Source organism: Perna viridis, chromosome 4 (genome assembly GCF_037379345.1).
Source record: "Perna viridis isolate PV_CMFRI_1.1 ecotype Kerala chromosome 4, ASM3737934v1, whole genome shotgun sequence".
Lineage (NCBI taxonomy): Eukaryota > Metazoa > Mollusca > Bivalvia > Mytilida > Mytilidae > Perna > Perna viridis.
This window is the reverse complement of record NC_142448.1, coordinates 25,849,751-25,872,018: the sequence shown is the minus strand read 5'-3', so window position 1 is coordinate 25,872,018 and position 22,268 is coordinate 25,849,751. Positions and strand designations below refer to the sequence as shown.

The 22,268-nt window shown below is 32.3% G+C and overlaps 1 protein-coding gene across 1 annotated transcript; it reads right to left on the bottom strand.

Moving 5' to 3' along the window:
• Positions 1–8,791: 8,791 nt before the first annotated feature.
• LOC148619487 (putative sodium-coupled neutral amino acid transporter 12) lies at positions 8,792–22,260 on the bottom strand. Its single transcript, XM_088579407.1, has 10 exons — positions 22,092–22,260; positions 20,855–20,976; positions 20,090–20,159; positions 19,582–19,657; positions 18,822–18,874; positions 16,295–16,325; positions 15,159–15,258; positions 12,872–12,989; positions 11,978–12,071; positions 8,792–9,902 (listed from the first exon to the last, which is right to left on the bottom strand). The coding sequence occupies exons 1-10, from the start codon at positions 22,143–22,145 to the stop codon at positions 9,139–9,141; spliced, it is 1,482 nt and encodes a 493-aa protein (XP_088435533.1). The 5' UTR covers positions 22,146–22,260; the 3' UTR covers positions 8,792–9,138.
• Between the last annotated feature and the right edge of the window lie 8 nt (positions 22,261–22,268).

Below are 22,268 nucleotides of genomic sequence, written 5' to 3'. Positions count from 1 at the left end.
GTTGCGCTTACGAGGTTTTAACATACAAAACCATTAATTTAGATGATCTCCGTCTAAAGTCCTCTCACATTAATTATATCCCTTCATGCACATCTACATATGAAACCCAACTTCCCTATAAAATTTCATCAAAATCCCTTGAGCGGTTTACAAGATGTCGCGCTTATGAGGAATATGAACAGACGGACAGACAGACAGACGAACTGACGGACAGACAGGGTGAATTCTATATAACCCCCAAACTTGGTTTGCGGGGGTATAACAAATAAATGGTTACAACACACTCACGTTTTCTGAAAATGATCCGGAAATGCCCTGTATACGATTCCAGAAGAGTTCTTTTTATCCGAAAGAATCCTTTATGGCTATGCACCATGAATAGAAAATGGAAACAAAACTATAAAGAAGGCAAAACCTACCCGAACTCTACCAGAAACAAGACCTATCACATTCTTGACTCGAGTCATCGTCATAAATTTGCCAGCACATAAATATTTTAACATATGCATAAGCATCGGAGGCGAATCAAAAGAGGGAGGTTCATAAAAAGGGCCAGGCTGTTATTAGCTAATTTTCACCCACACCCCGAAAATCCACGAAAAAAAACAAAATTTTTAATTAAGGGGGCTTACCTCGACCTTTCTTTTTGGATCCGCTACTGAACACTGAGCAGGTTGAAGTTGAAGAATAACTTCAAGTATAGATGGATAAGTTCAACAGATAAAATTCATATTCAATAATGGTCAAATTTGCCTATAATAGTAGGTGAATATCTTCAATATTTTAGATTTGCGGTTTTGCACAAAGTTCGAACCATCCACAGCACAGAGTGACAAAAATGCCTAAGTTTAACGTGAAAATAAATATATAAGAAAAAACTTATCAAATCCCTCAGTAGTAAAAGTTGTAGATATAATAATAATTGGTTCAAAATACTTTCAGCTTGGTTACAGATTATACTAAGTACACACATAATATAAATAAAAGAACTGCGTTCCAACGTCCCCCGCGAAAAAAAAGTGTGGAAAACTGTAAATTCACTGAAATTTTCTTTGTCGAAGGGCCATAACTTCCATAAAAATCAATCAACCATAACCAAAGTCGAACTTAATCTGTAACCTCTCATAGTAAGACTACATACAAAATATAAAATCAATTGGTAAAAGCATTACAAAAAAGTACGGAAACGGTGTATTCACTGAAATTTTCTAAGGGCCGTAACTTCCATAAAAATCAATCAACCGTAACTAAAGTCGAACTTAATCTGTAACTCTTCACAATAAGGCTACATACCGAAAACAAACTTATTTGGAAAAAGCATTATAAAAAAAGTGCGGAAAACGCGGACGGACGGACGGACGCCGGGCATTTAAATATCCTCATGTCACAAAAAGTGACAAAAACAGTTTAACACACTAAACTTATAAAAAAAACTTATCAAATTTCACTCTACTTTTTTTCTGAGATTTGCTTCAAATTACATGTTCGATAGAAAACCAGTATCATACTTTAAGATATTTATCAAATTAGAAAATAAAACAGTTTTGTAAGAAAAACTTGAAGCACCTGCTATTATCTCGATCATTTGCTATCGTAAGGAAAGGTTCCTTTGACATCTTGACCCTTGACACACCCAACTCAAGTTTAAATGTTAATATTAAGGTCCCTTTTACAGGTTTCGTAAAATACGAAGGTTAAATCCATATTATTCATGTCAACAAACAAACCACTTTTACTCGACCTAAATAATTTTATGCTGATTAACATATTTGGTTCTATTAACAACGATCCAATTAGTTAAAAATAGTTGACAGAGGACACGGAATTATTCAAGTTCTTATACGCTTAAAATAAGCCATTTGGTGTTAAGCTCGAAATATGTAAACCCTAGAAAAGGGCAATCTAATTAAAATTAAATCTTTAATTACGCTACACTCGGCACATGTCAGATCATGTATTTTAATCACATTGAGATTGATACTTGAAACCAATCAGAAGAGCTGCCGAACAGATCCCAATTTTTTTTTAAATAAGAAGAATCCGATTGAGAAACTTATTGAGAAGTAGTCTTTATAGAAATCAAACCGGAGGGGATTCATGAATGTCAAAAATCCACCAACTTTATTTATATTTCTTATTCAGACTTTTGATCACATACTCAGAATTTTATAAGTACATTTTTGTAACATATGAAAATTTCCAATCTTTAATACATTTTTTTCTTTATAAAACAATATTTAACAAACTATCTAAGTTAACCTGCGAAACATGGAGGGGGTTTTATTTAGAATGTTAAAAAAAACCTGCCAAAGTGTTAGTACTAGGTCGAACTATATTTAATATTGGTATAATTGCATTATTTTTAATACATTTACCAAGAAATAGACAAAATAACAATTTTAATAAGATTTACGAAACAGGCAGAAATAACGGTTGTCAATTAAAAAAGGGGATGTCTGAACCATTCTGCAGTGTAAGAGCCTGCGAAACCAGCGTAAGATCTCGTAAAACATCTGTAAATTCATTCATGCTTATGTAATATTGTGGTCAGTAGATCCTGGCTAGGGTTAGGTCATGAGGTCACTTACAGAAGATTCCGATAGAAAATAAGGTTTTATAACTCTATAATAAATTAAAACTTGCGTTATGACCATTTTGGGAATAGAAGAGGAAGACTGTGATAAGGACTATAATATATCAAAGTACTCATGTACTGAATCAATTTATATCGATCGTTTGAATTTTTACGTCTGAAATGATCCTCAAGTTGCATTCTGATTACGAAGTACATTACAAAAATCATACAGCAATTTTATAATGCATCGTAGCAGTGCGCAAGTTTGCATAATAATTAGGTTTGACGTCGTTTTACATGGAACGCCTAGATGAACGAACACAAAACTCTCCGACAAACTGCGTAATTGAACTACAAACAATTGGTTGGCCTTTCCCAGTTTTGAAATATTTTCAAGTTTTCAAGTCGAAATTTGATTTATCGACCTTTAGGTCGAAACTGTATGTCAAATCATTCAAATTTAAGCCGTCACAACCATTGAAATAAATCATGTCCTTAGATTCATGTCCCTCTCAACCAGCTACATTCCTTAGTTGATAAGCTTTATAGCTCAAGTGGTACACAGTTATCGCATAGACACCTATGTGTCATTTAAGGTGCTTAGTTTCTTAGGCATCTATTTTCAGACACACGTACATTAACATAAACGCCCAAGTCTTTGAATACAATTTCAACAATTATGTATAGTGCAGACAACACTAGCCATGCACTTTTAATGCCCTGAAGCACCTTGAGGACTTGTAGCTCGATCTATTATCTTTACATACGGCCAAAATAGCCCAATAGAATGATTATTGCAGAAAAGGCAATATCACTAGACCACAGACTGACACTATTCCCGAGAAATGCATTATCGAAATTCCTGTACCATCGTCTAAGCAAAATTTTATTTCAATTTGTCATCTCCGGGCTCCCGATGTCACGAGGCGGTAATTGTTATAAAAATACACGATACAGTGAGTGATACATCGGGATGGTTCCGGGTCGCGCGGTTATGGTACTCTTTTATAAAACATTTGGCAAAAAATGAGTGGCAAATGACAGCATGGAACCCCTCTCTTTATATAAGTTTCTTGATCGGATCCACTGCCCCCTTTTTGTAAATACTTGGATCCGCCAGGGCCTGCATGAAATAGAAGACAGCTTCAGCATTCCGACTATTTATAGCCTTGCGGGGTTTTCATTTCTATCTGTTATGCGGCTAAAAATGAATAGACAACTTGAATATATCGACACTGAACGACTGATTGCTTAGAAATAAACAGGCACTGATAAGAGATTAGGAGATTAGAGGTAAAATATTTTTGATTGGACTGTTGTTACAATCCTAATTAATCAAGTTGTTTATTGGCGTAAATAACATGGAATTAAACTTGCTATATCAGAAATACTCATAAAGTCGACCTAACCATCTGCATTTGAACTTAAATGGAGTATGCCAAAGGGACTATTTTCCTGTGGTAGTGTAAGATAATTGCAGATGCTATCAGGCTTTACAAATCTAAAGGCTCTGGCGACTGCTATATCAATTCTGATCTTCGATCTCAATTGATAATAATAGTCAGAAGAACTGTGTATTTTCATCGCATAAAATAATAGTTGTTTGGGCAACTGAAAGAATAAAACGAATCTTTTTACTGTGATTGGCTAATAATATGTGTAATTATTAGGAACCAAGAAGACTAAAAAATTAAAAAATTAGGGGGGTGAAAAATAATTGGAAGCTTCCTTCCATTAAGATATACATTGTATTGTACCAAAAGCTTGAGCCATCACACTGTGTGGGAAAACACTAGTACCCGTGATATCTCCAGGGATTATGTCAATCTAAAAGATTAAAATACTTGTATTTGAGCAAATTTAATATCAATAATTGTTAAGATTTTAATATACATTGTTACGCTTCATATGTTTTGCTTTAAAAAGGTTTAACAGTCAGATATAAGAGAAGAACAAATCTTTAAAGGTAGATCATACCTAGTTTGTCTATAGATCTCCGAACTTGATTTCAAGATAATTGAACCTACTCACTTTCCTTTTCTTTATAAACAGTTATGGAGAAAGTATATAGATATTGATATTGTAACATACATTGCATGTGTAAACACGAGTACATATCGAAATTATCCTTGAGGTATGACCTTTGTTAAATTATCTGTACAAATTTAGCTAATTTCCGAGTATATCAATATCCTGTGCAAAAGCAGATGTATTTGCGATTGAATGGTAATTAACTGGTTATTTTTTTTGTGTGTTCAAGTTTCTCCAACATTTAATTATTAGACTAAAACAACATCAATTGAGGTCAGGGATTATGGGGTTCTCAAAAGGGTTTGATAGTTTAAATTTACCTGTATTTTACCTTTTCCAATAAAAAAATGTTGGATGAATTTTTTCAATGATGTCATTAACTAGAGACACAATAATACAATAATAATGTAATGCTTTTTTCGTTTATTTTTTTCTGCTTTTGCAAAAAAGTCAAATATTGAAGCAATAAATATTTTTAAAAATATATTTCTATCTTTTTAAGGAAATTATTTGAATTCTTCATTAAAATAAAATAACTTAAAATTTGTTTAGGCAATATAATTGTATTAAAATCATCTACAAAAGTAAAAGCCGAGGCAATTCAATTTGATTAAAACAGAGATGTACCAAAGGAAACCACCCCAATACCAACTATAAAAACTATAAGAAAGAGCTAAACTACGCTCAGTAGAGTACATTGACATTAACCCAGACAATGAAAACGTAATAGACGAACTGCCGACGAATCCCGTATGTCATTATACTTATTATAGTATATTTGGCGGCGACTCGCAACAGCCTACAAAGAGAACGACGACCTACGACTTTTGGTGAGACGAGCAGCCGTTCGTCCACTTTTCCCAACAGACATGGTAGGGGATGTTTGGTTCAGTGCATTAGAAGACGCAGAAGACATCGACATCGACATAACAGCTTTTGCCGACTATGTAACCGAATACTGAATAGAGGGACTAGACAGGAACCAATAGAACCATTTCTCAACCGAAGGACCACGTGCCAACAACCACTTAGATGGATGGCACAGCAAGCTGAAGGAACTCATTAGACACGCCCATCTGAGCATTCACTAATTGATAGAAGTGCTCCAAATAACACAAGCAAACACCGAGGCCAACCAGATACAGGTAGCAGCAGGCGCAACAACAAGACCAAAGCAGAAGAAATACCGAAACACCGACAACAGACAGTGTCATCCTGGATTGCCCACTTTTAATTACTTGTATAAATAATCATAAGGGGTTATGTTGTTTTAACAATCAAAGTCTGTTTCTGAATTGTAGTATATATTTACCTGTATTTTACCTGTAAAATCTTGTAAAAAATCCTATAATTTACTATTGAATGAAGTGAAATATAAACATTTTAATAATAAATCTTTTGCAGACTCTTTAGAAATATGCTCAATTTTAATTTGTAAAACTTATACAATTTTGAACAAATACCTTAAAATTTGCCAAAAATATGTACTTTTTAATTAAATATCTAAACAAAATATTCAATTTTGTGCTTAATATTAATATAAAAAAAGCAAAACTTATACAATTTGGACCAAATAACTTAGAAATTTGCCAAAAACATCTATGATTTTGATGAAAAGTCTTGTTGTTTTAGTCTAATAATTAAATGTTGTAGAAACGTGAATAAACCATTTTTTTTTCTTGTCCAAAATAATTGCATAGCATAGTATAATGGTAGTAGTCACAAATATCATGTGAGGTACAAAGAAAATGATCTTGCCCTAGAATACTTTGTAATTTCCTAAATCACTGCATTTAAATTTACAAAAGTTTTGCATCAAATGACTTGGTAATTCTATGAAATATGTTCAAGACCAAAATCAGATTTATAAAAGGATTACAAATGGTTTATAGTGAAATAAACATGTCTGCAGCCCAAGTTGGAATAAACTGATCTTTCAAATGTTGCAAAATGCACTTTCTATTTAAAGAGAAAAAAAAGTTTTTAGTCTCAAAATAATTGATCGGCCACAGTGATAAAAATTTAAAGTCAAAGTACTCATGTACTGAATCAATTTATATCGTTCGTTAGAATTTTCACGCTGTAAATAATCGTCAAATTGCAAAGATTGGGCCGGATAAAAGGAAAATTTTGGGAACGAATTCAAACGTATCTAAACATAAGCATATTGTTGTAAATGGTTAATATTGAACTCTTATTTATTTTCAAATTCACCATTCTGATTACGAAGGTCTTTAAAAAAAACAAACACATGATGCATGGTAGCAGTGCGCCAGTTTGCGTAATACTCAGGTTCGAGGTCGGTTTACATGAAACACCTGGATGAATGAACACAAAGCTCTCCAACATACTGTGAAATTGAACAACAAAACTACTACCTGGCCTTTCCCAGTTTCTAAATTTTTCAAGTTGAAATTCAATTTATCGACCTCCATGGTCGAAACTGTCTGTCAAATCATGCAAACTAAAATAAATCATCTCCTTAGACACATGTCCCTCTCAGCTAGCTACATTTTTCAGTTGATAAGTTATCGCATAGACATCTATGTGGTATTTAAAGTGCTTAGTTTGTTAGGCACCTAGTTCCAGACACATGTACATTAACATAAACGCCAAAGTCTTAGATTATAATTGAAGCATTATGCCTTGTGTAGTTACTAGTCATGCACTTTTTAGGCCAGAGTACCCGCAGCTCTATTATCTTCACAAATGGCCAAAATAGCCCAAAAGAATGATTATTACAAAAAGCAATATCACCAGCCCACAGACTGACACCATCCCGAGAAATGCATTATTGAAATTCCTATGCTATCGTCTAAGCAATGTTTCATTTTTATTTCTCAATTCCGGGCTTCCGATGTCACGTGGCAGTAACCGTAATAAAGATACAAGATACAGTGAGTGATACATCGGGATGGTTCCGGGGGGTTATGCTACCCTTTTGTATAACATTTGGTCAAACCAAAGAGTGGCAAATGATAGCACGTAATTTTTTTCTCTATATAAGTTTCTTGATGGGATCCGATGCTCTTTTTTTTGCAAATATTTTGATCCGCCAGGGCCTGCATGAAATATATGAATACAGCTTCAGCATTCATCTTTATATTTCATTTCTATGATCAATGAAAATTTATAGCCTTGCATCGCTTTCATTTCTAGCTAAACATTAAGTAGAAAACTTGAATATATCGACAGTGAACGACTTGTTTCATAGAAATAAACAGGTACTGGTAAGAGGTTAGAGATCAACTGTTTTTAATTGAATTGTTGTTAATACAAATGTACAGTCCTAATTAATCAGCATATTTAGTTCACGGTAAACAATGTTAATTGGGTTTGTTTATTGGTGTAAATAACATCGAACTAAATTTGGTATATTAAAATACCTGTAAAATGGACCTAACTATCTGTATTTGATCCTAAATGGGGGTATGTCAATGGGACTATTTTACTGCGGTAGTGTCAATTAATTACAGATGCTATCAGGCTCTGGCGACTGCTATATCAATTCTGATCTTCGATCTAATTTGATAAAAATGTTATCTATTTATTCCCAAAGCCATTATCATTTGAGAATACGAAGAGTAACTTAATATACAATATCATAGAAATATTATTTTTGTCACCTAAGCATTTGAGATATATTTACAAGAAACTACTAGAAAAAATAATTTTCTTTAAAATTTGTAAAAAGAATACTTATCTGATATTCTTACAAAGTTATTACGGGTAACAATTTTTGTTCTTGTTATTTTCAAAATACTAAAATCCCAATTATATTTCTATTGAACATTTTCCTGCAATTATCTCCCCTTGAAAATCTTATTAGAATACATCTTTGTATTTATATGTAAAACATTCCTTTAAAATAATTTCAAGATAAAATTTATACATCATGTAAAGCACTTTCAGCACAATTATAATACAAACTTCTGTATGAATTTGATGACTGGAATAATATGCTCTGTGTAATAGGTATGATCTACCTTAACTCACATAAAAAGTTAAAATGTGGTGTCACAACATTGAGGTGTAGTTCAGTCTTTGTAAGAATCAGATAGTGGGTGATGATCAGGAAAAAAAACCACCTCACTTTGACAGTGTAAATAAAGAGCAATAATTTTGAATTTTTTGGTGAAATAAGTGGTAATTCCACAAAGTGCATGGCAAATAAACAATTCAACAGAAGATACATTAAACTCTGTTTTAACATACCTGTACCATTGATGACTTTCTCCAGTGTCATATTACTCTCAGACATAGTAAAACTTTTTGAATCAAAATCAAGCCTATATGTTTTGACATGATTGTTTCAATTTTTCCAAATAAAAAAAAATGGCATATATTTTACTGTTCAGGTTATGACATAATGTAATATTTTGACTAAGTTTCACGTAGATAGGGCCATTGATCTTCACAACAACAAAAAATAATCTTGAGGTATGGCGAATATCAGAATAATTAATTGCTGTTTACACAGAGAATTCATTTGATTAATATAGGGTTCATAAAACTAACACAAAAAAGTTTCTTCATTTCCCTGAAATTATATGATTAGCAGTGACAAATACCATACTTATACCAGCCCATATCAATACTAAAACAATCCAAGCTGTGTGCTTAAAAGGAGATGTTATGTGATTCACATGTCCTGGTGAAAATGTAGTAACATCTTTACGAGCATAATATATGAGAAATGCAGGGATCACATACTGGATTCCTGCTCCAGCATAGGAACCAGTAATGCCAACTAGAAATTCAACCTCATTAGTGATCACAGCTACTATTAATGGTGGTAATATTGCAGCGATAGGAAATATAATTCTGTCTGTAAACCACGTAAAAGGTCTTTCCTCCTTGTAAAACATAGTCTTCAAATTGTTACGTAATGTCACTGAAATAATAGGAAAATTTGTACTGAGGGTAAACACTGGGAATAATGCCAGGAAATACTCAAAGAATTTTACATTAGTCACTGATGATGATGAGTCACAGTCGTCTGGTAGAAAGTTCAGTGTGTAGAGGTCATCCAGGTTATTAAAGGTAAATATTCCAGTGAAAGACAGTAAAGCATAGAATCCAAGTATCAATGTAAAATCACCAATGATAAGACCAAATAATCCTTGCTTGTTTCTGATTGGTGTAACTAATGACGGCAGTGAGTGGTGACACATAAATGAGTATATACAGACACCAAAGAGATTAGGTATTCCATAGAAATCAGCAAGTTTTGGGTGCCCCTTCCCTCCGCCCTTCTCCAGTTTTATCACAGCTAAAACAATCATTAAAATAAATGCTGCAAAATAAAAAAAATATTGATAAAAATAGGAATGTTTTTTTAATCATCAATGCTTTAAGCTCTGTTACTACAGCCCTCTCATAATTCCATTTCAGTAATTATGATAGCTTAGAGGTTGGTAAGCAAGCTATTTTACCTGTGAAATTGATTTTAACACTATGTGAACTTAGCCATTTTAAAAAGCATGAAAATATGCTCATTTAACATAATCTGCCAAAATTAGCAACCATAAAAAATACGTAAGTTTACAGTATGCTTATTTTACTCTCTCTGTCTTTAAATGTATTATCAGTCAACTTCTCAATGCCTTTTTTTGTTTCAATAATGACCAGTAATTGTTCTCACAGGTACAATGAAATCTTTCTATGGCAAACCTATTTCAAACTAAGGGATTCATTCACTTTAACACATGTTCAGTTTTCAGGCAGGAGTTCAATATAAACAGGTTCAAATTCAAATTTATATGGAGTAACTTCAAAAAGGTAAATTCTAGACAAGGAGGTATACTTAGGGTAAGGGAGACAATTCTTACAAATCATTGGAACATTTGTATTCAGCATTTTACACCAATCTCAATGAAGCATCAAAGTAACTTAGACTGATTTCATTCTGTTTCAAATGAAAGCTAGATATGGTTTGGTGAAATTGAATATCATACAAACATATCACTAATTTCAAGAGTTGTGTCCCATACCCCAAGTCTACCGCCTTAAATGGCCTGGAAATAGATAGGTTTCACTGTAAAAAGTTCTGCTACAAATTAGCTAATATGATAACTGGTATCCAATAACATACTTGGTTGTACATGTATTAATAATTAATTACCAGTAGATATATCTCTTATATACCTGTTTCTACGCAGTCATTATGTTAAAAGGTAAGCTGTCTGTTCTAAATACATGTAAGTGTTCACCTGTTTTCAATTTTAGGAAGATGTTACCTACCAAGTCTAATATGAAGAATATGAATTTTAAAATCATTATGCTAATTAAGTTTTGTGTACCCTTGGGTTACCATATACTTTTACTTAGTTCATTCATATTTTATTATTTAAAGTTTGACACTCCTATCAACATGAATTTGTACTCTGTTCTATGGAAATTTAGTCAGTGGCGTCAAAGCTTAGGTCATCCCTTAACACCAAAGTCTCGTCTTTTAAGGCAAACATTGGTTATCTTTTTCTTACAAATACAATAAACAAAAATTGTTCCATGTCACCTACCCAAACTTGCCATAAGTATTCATCATTGTAATTTTTGGTTTAAACTGTACTCAAACTTCTTATGATTAGGCTTCTGGAACAGGGTTAAGTTGCTACAAGACTGAAGTCATCACTACATAAGTTTTATGGTCCTCACCATGAACTTGTGGATTACGGTGTATCCATTTGCATCAATTTGTTCAACATGTCATAGTTTTCCTTTCCTATTTTGTCTACCCCAGACTTGACTTTTTATGAGCAGCTTGGCATGTACTTCTAGAATAGCAGAGGCACTTACCCTACCGGTGCACCACGTTTACACTCCCAGTGTTTATTGGAGTCTAAGTTGCTCATTTACTTTTGTTGCTTTGTACATATTATTTTGGTTATTTTATGTTCTTTGTTGTGTGTGTCTGTTTTCCATGTCTGGCACTTGATAAGAAACCTACAAATTTTGATAAAATTTCAATTTCCAAGGGAGAAAACGGTCACAATATTAGCTGGTCATTGTTGATTTTCCAATTTGTCTTGGAGATTCACGGCAGTAACCTTTGGTTTAGATTTTATCCATATTCATTGAGAAATATATTTACTGGAGCACTTACTACATGGAAGCACTGACTGATGCTCAGCATTCTGAAGTGCATGCTTTGCATTGTTGCATTGGGTCCAGAAAAAAGAAGACAAATTCTGCAAGATGAATATCATTTAACCATATACAGAAATAAAAACTTTCAGATTTATTTTTTCTGATGCGAACCAATGTGAAAAAAAGAATATTCAATAGTTTTTTCTAGTAGAGTGAAGAATTTAAAATTTATGCTAATAATAGCCTATAGCACATACAATGTATATGTTGTTAAGTACTGACCTAGCCATCTTGTTACAGTGGTAAACATCTGTAAGTACTTTGTTTTCTGTATATTGAAAAAAGTAAATGGGCCTAAACATACTGCAAACACAGCCTGAAAGAGAGATATGAAGATTTCATAGGATGAACACAGTCCAAAAGTCACTAAAAGCTATGGCATAAAAACAAAACAGTCTCTAAAGTCAAGTTTACAACAAGCACAAAGAGATATCATACATGCACATGTGGGGTTTACAACAAGCACAAGGAGATATCATACATGTACATGTGTAAGCTCATTTACACATAATAACAATACTTAGCAATAAAAATGGAAGCAATCTGCCATTTAGCAACAAGCTGATTAAAATAGTACTTTGTTTTTTTTAGTTTTATAGTCCAAATCAAAGTCTAAAATGAAATTAACATGACAAAACACAAAGAATATGAAATAGGGCACCATTACCCTTAAACAAATATGCTTCACTGTTCACATGCTCTTCCAAAGTCAATTCCATCACACGTCTGATTCTTGTAAGGTACAGTAACATGGTTAACTTTGTCAAGTATTTTATATGTACTGAATTCAGAAAAATTTACAAATAATTCATTTTGGTATGGTGTTGTACTCAATTACACATGGGCTGGGTCTTTATATTAAATATAACACCATACCTCACATGAATTATTTCTATTTTTATATGAGAAACATCTGAATAACCATGGGGTAGATATATTGGATAACATATTGTTTGACATTCATAGGACGTCATACTAGAATTGTCTATTTAATATCATTTTGTAGGGTAGGTAAAAGCATTGCAATAGTGTGGTAGGTAAGAGCATTGCAATAGTGTGATTCCTACTTGTTTTATGTTAGATAGTGCCCTATTTGATTTTTAGACTTGTACTTACAACCATAATTCTATACGCTTCTATCCTTGAAAAATGGTGCCCAGTCCAACACAAGTCAGATTCTTTTAAGGTATGGTTACATGTAGAGCTATTATTTGGTTGAGATATTTTATATGTACTGAAAGAAAAAAATCTTTATTCTGCATAAGTCACAATGGTGTATAACAAGTTTAACACTAAAGTAGCGGTCTTTATATAGATCAGACAGAAGATGATTCATGCATGTCAAAAACCCACCAAATTCAGTTTCTAGTTCAGAAACAGTTACTGATCACATAACAAGTCTTAGTTTTTCATTTGGTTGTTGTGCTTTTGAGATAAAAATTATATAGATTGTACATAAAACTGCCACTTTGCAAGAGTTATTGTTCTTGATTTCGTCATTTGGTTGATTTCAGTGGGAGATGAATGAATGATTTTCTTAAAAGCGCAGATCTGAATGCAGAAATGGTTATCTTTATGTGAAAGTATAGCATATGTTGTCTGAAAAAGCATTGTTAGTTTGGTGAGTTTTTCTTCATCGTGAATCACTTTACCATTGACAGTGTCTGAATTTTATGTGGACTGGCACTTAAATGAATTATAGGGAGTATAGGGGAACAATATAAATACAAGACAGCAGTTAGCTTATTATAAAATAATTCAATTGTTTTTGTTTAAAAAATTGGCAATGATGGACTTTCCCTTAAAATCATTCAATCATAAAAGACCATTTCTGTGGTCTAGTCAAAGGGGCTTGCTCCCAGTATTAAATATACAGCTTGAAAGGTATATAAACACAAAAAGGGTGATCTCAGATTTGGGAGTGCCTTGCTTCAACTCAATTTTTTTCAAATAAATTGGAATCTATTACTATTTACTGCTCAGCAATCACTTGACAAATGATGAATCCAATAAATTAACACAAGTTTCATCATCAAATACTTCTAATCAAATCAATACAAGGATTTGAACAACAAAACTCTACAATTGCTTGGACTGAAAGTGAAACTAGTGAAACTACTGCAACCTTTGACATCACTAGACAAATCGGTTTGCTTGGCACTTATCTTGTGATCTACAATGATGGTAGATGTGTGGAAAAATTAGTGTATTTAGTGTTATCACAAACAACATGATAAGTGCCAAGCAAATCTGTAATCTGATTGAAAAATGCAGGCCCGTATTTTCGTAAGGAATCCAATAAAAAAAATTTCGAAATTGGACTAAAAATAAACAAGACACTCACCTGGTTAAATTTTGTCTTTCAAGGGCAATAAATCTAAGAAGGAGTTGTCCAGAAATATAGACTCAAGAAGACTTTGGTAGGGATCATTTCAGCAATTGAAAGTTTCTTAACAAAAAACCATCATTTTTCATCTTTCCAGGGCAATATCTCTTACATGGAGTCGTCTGACAACTTTGATCCCTTGAAGACTTTTGTGGGCCTTATAATAAAGATCATTTCAGCAATTGAAAAAAATTTGTCTAAACCTAATGCTTCAAAAATCCCCACATCAGTACTATGCAGAAGTACCCCAAGGAATATTCATACCAAATTTGGTTCCAATTGGTTGAGTAGTTTCAGATGAGAAGATTTTAGAAAGAAATAACATTAAAAATAGCAAAAAGTGTGGAAAAAAGGCAATAGCTCCAACATGGTTTAACAGATTAAAATGAAAATTTGACCACAGATGATTCCTATCATGCTGAACACTTTTACTCAGAATTTGGCTTAACCTAACAGTTTTCGAGATATATGCAAAAAACTACTGTCTGACCCCTATGTTCTATTTCTAGTAGTAGCGGCCATGTTTTTCAAAGGATTAAAAATCCCTATACCAGCTCTATGCAGGATATCCCAAGGAATATCCATACCAAGTTAGGTTCCAATTGGTCAAGTAGTGTCAGAGGAGAAAAATTTTGAAAAATTGTTAACAACGACAATGGACAACGACAACGGATGCCAAGTGATGGCAATAGCTCATATGGCCTTTGGCCAGGTGAGCTAAAAATTGGACATTCATAAAAATCAAAAGGAAGCTAACATCAAAAGAAAGAAACAATTCACTGAAGTTTCACAAAAATTGGTGACAACATTTTGGAGTTATTGTGTGAAATATGAATGACAGACAGGCACTGTTATACCATCATAGGCCCTGTCTAGAAAGTCAGATGAAAACAAAAATTATAACAGTAAACTGAAGTAAACAGTGACAACTAAGACACTATTTATCTTGGAAAAAAAAACATTCTTTAATGTACATGTAGGTAGAAACATTCTGAAAAGGGCAATAACTCTACTTACCATATAACATCTCTAAGAGATTTTGGTACAGCAGCTGCATAAATAGCCAGATCACCATACAAGTACAGAACCATACATATGTAAAACAGGAAAACACCAACTGTAAAACATGGTTTTTATGTATCATTCAATTTAAAACATCCAGTTCTATAGCTTAAAAGCTGGATTAAGACCAAGATTGTTTGATGGACTGACAGATAAAGCAATAAACAAATAAACAAATGCATGGACAAGATAAATAAACATATTTTTGTTGTACAATTCCCATCTTACCAGGTTGAGATATTATAATTATACAATCTATCATACTTTTGCATCCATTATGTAAATACATTGTAAAATACTGATGAAAGATTCTGTGTACACTGATAGAAGTACTCCTACAATATAAGAGGTTGGAGTTATGCTCCTGCATACTCTTATAACATAAGAAGTTGAAATAATCTTCCTCCATACTCCAACAAACTAAGATGTAGGAATTCTGTTCTTCAAAATGTCAGAAAATAACTTGCCAGCCACTTCTAGCATTGTAGAAATTGTGTAGAAGGTGCCTTGGCCTGATGAGACTTCAAATGGCTTTAATTACTACATCAGTCATTGGAAACCAGGGTTCACACATGTACTAAGTTTTACATATTTATATATTCATATATCATCACAGAAATCACATAAGGGTAAAATAAACGAATACATGTACAACTATAACCTTTGAATCACTGACAGTCTGATTTCAGTCTGAAAGGAAATGAATAAAGAAAAATCTCATACATATACAGGAATTTGAATAACCCGTATGACTAGATAAATGACTGTGCAAATGAGCAATAGAAAAGAAATTTCTTCAACTTGGATACTGAAATAGTCAACAGTTGAGTCAGAATTTAAGTTCATTTGTTGTTTCACATTTTAATATCTCAAAAAACCAAAAAATCACAAAATGATTCTGCACATTAAAAAAATTCAACAGCTATTTGTTTTCTCATCTGGTTTCTCAGGCTTTAGACTTTACTCCTATCCTTACAGCTTTACTTGCCTCATCATATTGATAGGTAGAATATAAAGGATATAGTTTCAATAAAGTAAAAAAAAAACAATAAAAAAATAAAAATAAAACTAAATTTTTAACATTTACCTACTTTTATTAAAGAACAAGGCAGCCATCTGACCCTGAAATAATAAAATTTATTCATAAGTAAGATGTAAGTGCTTTTACTATTTTGAAACAATAAAAATCTAAGAATCAAATGCTTTGTGAGGCGCAAAGGTCAAAACCTGAACAGTTGGCCAAGTATAGACACACTATCCAAATTTGATGCAGCTTTGAATTTTGATCATGATTAGATGTTTGACACAGGATGAGAATTTAACCATAATTGAAGCGGTCACTTATTGACACCTTCTTACTTTGGGGTAAGGCACTTGTGGTATAATTTCAAAGCAACCAAATCCCTTTCACACAATTTATAATCCAGAAATGAAAATATGAAAATGAAAAAACCTTGTTTTCAGCCCCATTGTGACTTCCTTCCCCTAAAATCGATCCTAGTCTTCATATGATGGTATGGCACCTTGTAGTAAAATTTACATTTGATCCACTTATTTTTACTCAAATTATTGTCTGAATATAAGGAAAATGCTTGTTTCAGGCCCCTTTTTGGCCCATAATTAAAAAAAAACGTTCATGTCTTAACCTCCAAAAGCAATCCCAACCTTTTGTGGTATGGCAACTTGTTATACAATTTCAAAGCAATCCATTTATCATTAATCATGTTACTATCTGGGCATCAGGAAAAATGCATGTAACAGTACCCACTTTTTGGCCCCTCATTTCCAAAATGTTTGTCTTAACCCCCAAAGTCAATACCCATCTGAATATTGTGGAACAACTTTATATTCATTCCTATGCTTTTACTGGAGTTCTCTCTATTGTTAAATTCTATGAAATGCTTGTTTTGGCCCCTTTTGCCTCCTAATTCTAAAACAGTTGGGGCCATTAATCCCTAACATCATTACCAACCTTCTTTTGTGATTGGAACCATGTTATATAAGTTCATAGAGATTAAACAACTAATATTCAAAATATATTGATGACCATGACATAGACCAAGATGACTGCGCCATACTTTAATGCTGTTGTATAAATAGGAAAAAGAAAATGTAAGCTTGGATAGGACTAAAACAAAAGGAAAGAAAATAAAACAGGAGGCTCCCAGGAGCCCGAATCACTCACCTGGTTAAGTTTATGCCTTTCAAGGGCAATAACTATAACAAAGAGTTGCCAGACAATTTTGACTCCATTTGATTCATTGGAGACTTTGGTAAGCCTTATAATAAGGATCATTTCAGTAATTAAAAGCTATTGGCTAAAACTAACAGATTTGAAGATGTAAGCAAAAATCTGCTGTCTGACCCCATTGTTCTATTTTTAGAAATGGCAGCCATGTTTTTTCAGCAATCAAAAATCGGTCATTTCGTTAGGGATACCCTATAAAACGAAAATGTCAACTTTCATTGAATTTTGCAGAATAGTTTCCGAGGAGAAGATGTTTTGAACGTAATAATATCAAAAACAGCAAAAAATGTCCAAAAAGAGCAAAAACTCCAACATGGGTCAACAGATTTTCACCAAAATTTAACCACAGATAGATCTCATCATGCTGAATACTTTAACCCACGTCAGAATTTGGTTAAACCTAAACGTTTTGAAGATATATGCAAAAGTCTGCTGTTTGACCCCAATGTTCTATTTTTAGTCACAGCAGCCATGTTTTTTAACCAATAAAAAATCCAAACATTTATTTTGTGCAGGATACCCTATAAAACAAAAATACCAACTTTCATTGAATTCTGTAGAGTAGTTTCTGAGGAGCAGATTTTTTAAAATAATAATATTAAAAACAGCAAAAAACATCCAAAAAGGGCAATAACTCCAACATGGGTCAACAGATTTTCACCAAATTTTTACCACAGACAGATCTCATCATGCTCAATACTTTAACCTTGTCAAGATTTGGTTAAACCTAACTGTTTTGGAGATATATACAAAAATCTGCTGTCTGACCCCTATGTTCTATTTTTAGTAACGACGGCCATGTTTTTTAACAGATCAAAAATCCAAATGGTCATCTTGTGCAGGATACTCTTATTACAACCATCTAAAGTTACATCCAAATCCATTCAGTAGTTTCAGAGGAGAAGATGTTTGAAGGAATTATTAACAACGATAATGATAGAGATGACGGATGCCAAGTGATGGTAATAGCTCATATGACTTATGGCCAGGTGAGCTAAAAAGAGCTTTTTCCCTTTTCCTCAAACTATTCCAACAACATTCAACCATTTGGCATGCAGTTCAAATCCAAGTGCAACACAAGCAAGGAGTATTTGTTAGGTGTCACACAAGTAAAACAACCTCTGTAATCACAAACAATAACAGAGAAGAGTTTGAGTCAGTTTAAAGGGAAATAACATTACATAAAATAATTAAAGTATTTATTATGTGCTGGTTCATAGGAAAAACTTAATCATTATTCAGATATGTCAAATCTGAACACCTTTAATTCTTTCTTGTAGATAGTAGTCTGGTACTGAGGTTGCTTGTAAAATAGGAGTTTGGGAGTTAGAATGCTTGTAAAACATGCATTTAACAAATAAAGCACTTACCATTTCCACTCTTTCAGTGATTTCAAATTCATTTACTGATCTGTTAAATATTTCTGAAATGAATCCTTAAACATTAATTTCAAAATACATGTAAACCATTTTCAACCTACTGTAAACATACCAATTTCACTATTTCTTTAAAAAAAATAGTTCCAGCGAGATTTATTTTAAACACTATCTTCTTCTTGTATGGCCATCACACTTGGACAATAGATTCCACAATGAATCTGGTTGACACAGTATAATGCTAATCATTTTTTGAAACCACAAAAAGTGACACCCATAAATATGTTCACTTGACAGTGAAAATTATTAGCAAAAGTGAAAATTAATCCTTTTACAGTCTTTTGATTTCTATATAGAAGTGGCTTATACAAATGTAACAAAATTTTTTAACATAAAGAAAATGTGAGAAAATAAAGCTTGAGTTTAAAAAGTTTTAAATACTAGTAATTACAAAATTCACAAACTTTTTACTCACCTTCAATGAGTAAGTTACCATATTTAACCTGAATTTCCTAAGTGGAACTCCAAAACATTGATAATGTGAGGTATAGTGATAAATCAACATCAGAACTTTTACCTGCATTTTTGAAAAAATAATTTTAAGAACATTATTTTTCCAAGATTTATGTAATTTAAAACTGACAATATCAGAAAAAAAAACAAAATAGATGCTAGTTAATACCTCTCTCCCACAACTTCATAAGTGTATACTTCATGTATGTATTTACATAAAAAAGAGGTATTTTAAACAAACCTGCTGAGGAATTAGAAAGCAGAGGCCTTGTTTCATCTGAATCTTCTTGTTCTGGATCATTCACAGTGTTTAAATTCTTTAAAAAATTGAACAATAATACTTATTTCAGCTTATTAAAATAAGTAAAACTAGGGTGAATCATAAAACACCAGTTTATTCTTTATTTTGATTACCAGATCAATAATTAACACCAGATGAAGGCAAAATTTTATTGAATGAAGATTTTAGGAAAAGAAATGGATTTCAATTCAAATTCATTTATAAAAATTAATAAACATATTTTTTCATACATTTTAAGTTATGCAAATGATAAAGTAGCACAAAGCATATATGAGTATTAATCTATGAATAATACATGTAGTAACAGAGATTTTCACAGGTCTCATTCTTGCCACAAAATCACTTTACACATCACATTTATCTCTTAACATGTAAAAAGATATACACAGCTGTTATGCACCAGAATATAAATTTTCAAAGTCAAAAAAACCTAAACACAGTATAATACCTTCCTGGTTATCTTGATTTTAGCATTGGATATTGCCATAACTTCTGTCACAAAAGTCACTGTCAAATAGCTGAAATCATACAGGAAAAAAAATAAAATGTTAAATATCAGTCTTTGTAAGAATCATGCAAATTCTGTAATATGTGACATGACCAAAAAAGGCTACATATTTTCATTTTTATTATTAAGTTGCTTTATAGGTCTATATGATGAAATGTATACTTATTCATTTCAATCTGTCTGCTCTAAAGAGATAATTAATACTGAAAATCCAACAATTTCTATTGTATGTTAGTGTCATTTACAGAGTTATCTCCCTTAATTTTGAATTCTCCAGCACATTCTATATTTTTTTATCTCCTGAGAACAAGGGTTTTATTAAAAGCCACATGTTAATTTCTGTATACTGTAACATTTTAAACAAAATATAAAAAATGAAAATAAGTAGGCTTTCCAACCATGAATCACATTTTGCATGATTCTTACAAGACTACTATTTAAATTCAATTATGTGTAAATGCTATAAGGAGAGTGGATATGGTGAATTATTAGCTAGTTTGACCCTCAAAATACACGTAGAAGGCTCAGGCTACCTGTGTTTGTCTTCATACTTAAATTTTCTTATCTAATCTTTGTATGCAGCAGATTTTCAACAATGCAACTGTATACAGCTAAACAAAAGCATTACAATTACCAATTAATTCTAATTGCTTTACATGACAACATTTTATAAATGAACATAGTAATTTAAATTGAAAAACAGACCTTATGACTGCCAACAAAACCACCATAATTAAACTGAGTAACCATCCTGCTGTTGAGAAAGCTTTTGGCATGGTAAGGGCACCCGTCCCAACAATTAGGTTAAAAATGTAAATTAATCCAACCTGAAAATAAATCAAATTAATTTGAAAAATGCATTGTATGTGTGTACGTGCATGTTTTACAAACATGGATTATAATAAAAAACAAACTTTTGATATTTTTTCCAAAAGGGAAGATTTATTATATAATAATTTTGTGATTTTTTCATAGAATGTTCAGTTGCGGATTCAGGGAGTGGTCCCACAGTGCACTAGACCACCCCCTTGTCGAACCTCATTTTTTTCAAGGTGCTATTTTCTCAATTACTTTATTAACCTTTCATAGTAATACTTAATAGGATAGCAATATCCTGAGGTGTCAAAATGACAGTACAGTGCTCAATATTTTACTATCAAAACAACCTCTAGACAATTACTTTTAGGTCATAGGATACAAGAGCAAGTTAAAGCAGGTTGTCATGTTAGTATTTTAGCCAAAAAAATGGGAGAAATGTAAGGCACTCAGTTGCCTAGGTGAGATGGAAAATATTTAAAATGACATCAATTATTCCTTAAGCAAACACCAAAAATGTAAAAATTAAAAAAAAAGTAGTTAAACCCTGCTGTTTGTAATTAAATGTGTAGTTTTATATTGAAATCAAAACTTGTTTTCACAAGGTTTTATAATAGATGACTCATTAACACACTGTTAGTAGGAACTAACTTTTTGCATTGACTTGAGGATGAAAAAAATATCAAGCTAATTAACGTTCATTTGTGACCACCCCCAAATTTATTTCTGGATCTGCTGCTGATGTTAGTGAAAAACTTTTCTTTTTCAAAAAACTATTGCTATTCAGCACATATTTCACTTTGATAATATATGAATTTCCCCTTCACATAAATGTGTATGTAACATTTTTTATGCAAACACTCAATGACATATAAACTGTCGTCAGCATATTGTGATAAATATTTTTTTTGTCTTTTATAAAAAGACCTAATTTTGAATATTAAAATATCTATGTTCCAATTTCAAAGATACATAATTGGCAGCATTTTTTACTCCTATTTTGAACATGCGAACTTTAATCCACTTTAAAGTAAAAACAGCAAAAATTTCTCTTTAACTCCATAAAATAGAGGATCTGAAAATATTCAGGACAAAAATCAGAACATTTCTAATTCTATTTACTTACAAGTCTGGGATAAGATTCCCCAGTCTCTGTAATCTTTCCTACTTTAGATGTCATTTTTCTTCTTTTTGTTCACATAAGGAAATACTAGATAATAAAAAGATTCATAATCACAGCGATGTGAGTGATACAAGTAAACATCCCTTATCACATGACTTTGGTTGTAGTTCGATTACCCCC